Genomic DNA, 2,802 nt, shown 5'->3' on the forward strand with positions numbered 1-2,802 from the left:
GTTTTGGGTTGGAAGGGTCCCCTAGAGGTCACCCAGCCCAACCCCCCTGCAGGAGCAGGGACACCTTGAACCACATCAGGTTGCTCACAGCCCCGTCCATCCTGGCCTGGAATGTTCCCAGGGATGGGGCCTCCACGAAGTGAGAACCGTCCCCAAAGACAAAACAAGGGAATGAAATCAGGGTGCTCCTCGGGATGCCTCGTGCCCCAGGATAGCTCCCAGGGCTGTTGCTCCTGGCTGGAACGGGGTGAGCGTGACCCAGCACTTGGGATGCCAAAGCAGGGGCCATAGAATCATAGAATCATAGAATCATAGAATCATAGAATCATAGAATCATAGAATGTTTTGGGTTGGAAGGGTCCCCTAGAGGTCACCCAGCCCAACCCCCCTGCAGGAGCAGGGACACCTTGAACCACATCAGGTTGCTCACAGCCCCGTCCATCCTGGCCTGGAATGTTCCCAGGGATGGGGCCTCCACGAAGTGAGAACCGTCCCCAAAGACAAAACAAGGGAATGAAATCAGGGAGCTCCTCGGGATGCCTCGTGCCCCGGGATAGCTCGCAGGGATGTTGCTCCTGGCTGGAACGGGGTGAGCGTGACCCAGCACTCGGGATGCCAAAGCAGGGGCTTTTTGGTGCCGTTGGGCTGAGCGTTTGCGGCATTTAATTTCCCTTGCCACCCACCCCGAGCAGGTCGCGGGGACGAGCGCCGCTGCTTTAGCCCCGACAGCCACGTTTTAGCATCGCTCTCCCTTTCCCTCTATCCCACCCCCCTGCACGTGGCAAAGCCAGGTAACAGCATCCGAGCGGCAGAAGCTCCGGATGGCCGAGCGGTACGGAGTCTCCGGTGCTCAACCAAATGCCACCCTGCCACTCCACAGGTCAGAAACCTCCATCTGGATCCACCCGTGCTCCCGTGCCAGTCCCACTCACCCTCAGTGGAATAACTACGGCCCCAGGGCAGGTGAGGAAGAGGAGGCTTTGTTCATAAAAAGGAATTATTTTGCTGCATGAAAGCTGCAGTTTGATAGGAAATTGGAGCAGGATGGCTGCTTAGCTCATGCATATCAAGAGCCCCCTGCCCTGCTCTGCGTTTTCTGGTTTTCATGAGCAGCAAAGGGATTTCAGGGAGATTTTGAAGGAAGCAGCCAACACGCTCCGAGCACAGCATGGGAAGGAGGCAGCGCAGGAGCACAAGGACATCCACGCTGAACATGAAGGTCCCCAAGGGCGAGCAGCTTGTGCTCAACACCCTGGCATTTAACTCTCTAAAGGTACAACCACAACTGAAAAATAAATCGCTTGGTGAGCGTGGCATGCTCACCAGCCGGAACTCCTCTCCACAGGCTGGCGGCACGCTCCAGCCCCACATTTGTCCCCCAAAACCTACCCTGGGTGGGTCTGTGATAACCACAGCGGCCCATAGCCACCAACATCAGGTAACGTGGACAAAGGCATCTCGGCCACCAGCTGCTGGGGCCAGACAATATTCTCTGCTTCAGAGAAACATGCATGACTGCATGCAGCCCCACCAGTTTAACCACAGCTTAAGTCCACGTGAATCACAGGTTCAAGCCCTGGCTTTAGGATCCCCCTCTACAGCTACCTGAAAGGAGGCTATAGTGAGGAGGGGGTCGGCCTCTTCTCCCTGGTAACAGATGATAGGACGAGGGGGAATGGTTTGAAGCTGCGCCAGGGCAGGTTTAGGTTAGATATTAGGAAAAACTTCTTCACTGAAAGGGTTGTCAGGCTCTGGAATGGGCTGCCCAGGGAGGTGGTAGAGTCCCCATCCTTGGAGGTATTTAAAAGAAGGAGAGATGAGGTGCTTAGGGATATGGTTTAGTGGTGGGATGGCAGGGTTAGGTTAACGGTTGGACTCGATGATCTTAAAGGTCTTCTCCAACCAAAGCGATTCTATGATTCTATGTACTCCAAGCACCGCAGAGTTTGGGCAAGCACCCGGTGAGCTGGTTCAGGGAGATGACCCAGGCCAGAAACAGCACTGATGGGTGCCGGGGGAGGCACTTGGCATCGGTGCACGGGCAGCAGGGACCCGGCTCTCGGTCTGGCCTCGGATGCTGGGAAAACACCCCCTGTGTCACTGTGATGCCAGCACACAAGGCTAAGGGTAAACTGGTGGATCGGAGAGTTTCAGACCACCTCCAGTCAGGGAGGATGCTCCAGTGAGCAGATTCCTTCCCCGTGATCACCAATCCCTCTTGCGAGCCGCCCTGCGCCCACCCTGCTCAACAGACCAGACACTGCAAGCCCTGTAGCCCCAGAGCCCCAGGCACGTTGGATATTCACAAATTACAGACATTCAGCCTCTTTCCATCGCCCTCCCACACGCGCAGGAGCGGCTGCCCAGAAACCCCCATCGCCCCAGCCTTACCCTGCCTAGGAGGTTGCCTTGGAGGAGGGTCTGCTGCAGTGCTGGGGCCACCTCCTCCAGGTGCAGCATGTGGCAGAGGTCGGTGAGCTCCTCCTGACCCAGGGACCCCGTGCCCGTGCTGTCAAAGCTGTCGAAGAGCTCCTTGAGGCGAGCTTCATACTGGTCCTGCTCAGCTTCATCCATCCCATAGCCTGCCACGCTCACCTGCAGGGAGAGATGGGGCCGGTGAGCACCGACCGCAGCACCCGTGGCACGCAAAGGGCAAAACCCAAGGGCTGGTGGTACAGGCACAGCCCACAGGGCCTTCTGACGAAGTTCTTGTTTGCATGCTCTGGTGCTCCACCACCTCTCCAGCCTCTCTTGTATCCCGCTGGGTGAAGCCAGAAGTCACACAGCAGAAAAACCAAAGGA

The 2,802-nt window shown here is 57.2% G+C and overlaps 1 protein-coding gene across 2 annotated transcripts in view; it reads right to left on the bottom strand.

Moving 5' to 3' along the window:
- The window catches only part of NIN (ninein), a 67,756-nt gene extending 65,182 nt beyond the window's left edge, over nucleotides 1–2,574 (bottom strand). For both annotated transcript variants that reach the window (XM_009648631.1, XM_035888424.1), the window contains exon 1: nucleotides 2,392–2,574. In XM_009648631.1, coding sequence (XP_009646926.1) covers nucleotides 2,392–2,574 — 183 coding nt within the window. The remainder of the gene's footprint in view (nucleotides 1–2,391) is intronic.
- Nucleotides 2,575–2,802: the final 228 nt, after the last annotated feature.

This window comes from Egretta garzetta, unplaced genomic scaffold (assembly GCF_000687185.1).
Source record: "Egretta garzetta isolate BGI_Z169 unplaced genomic scaffold, ASM68718v1 scaffold21, whole genome shotgun sequence".
Classification (NCBI taxonomy): domain Eukaryota; kingdom Metazoa; phylum Chordata; class Aves; order Pelecaniformes; family Ardeidae; genus Egretta; species Egretta garzetta.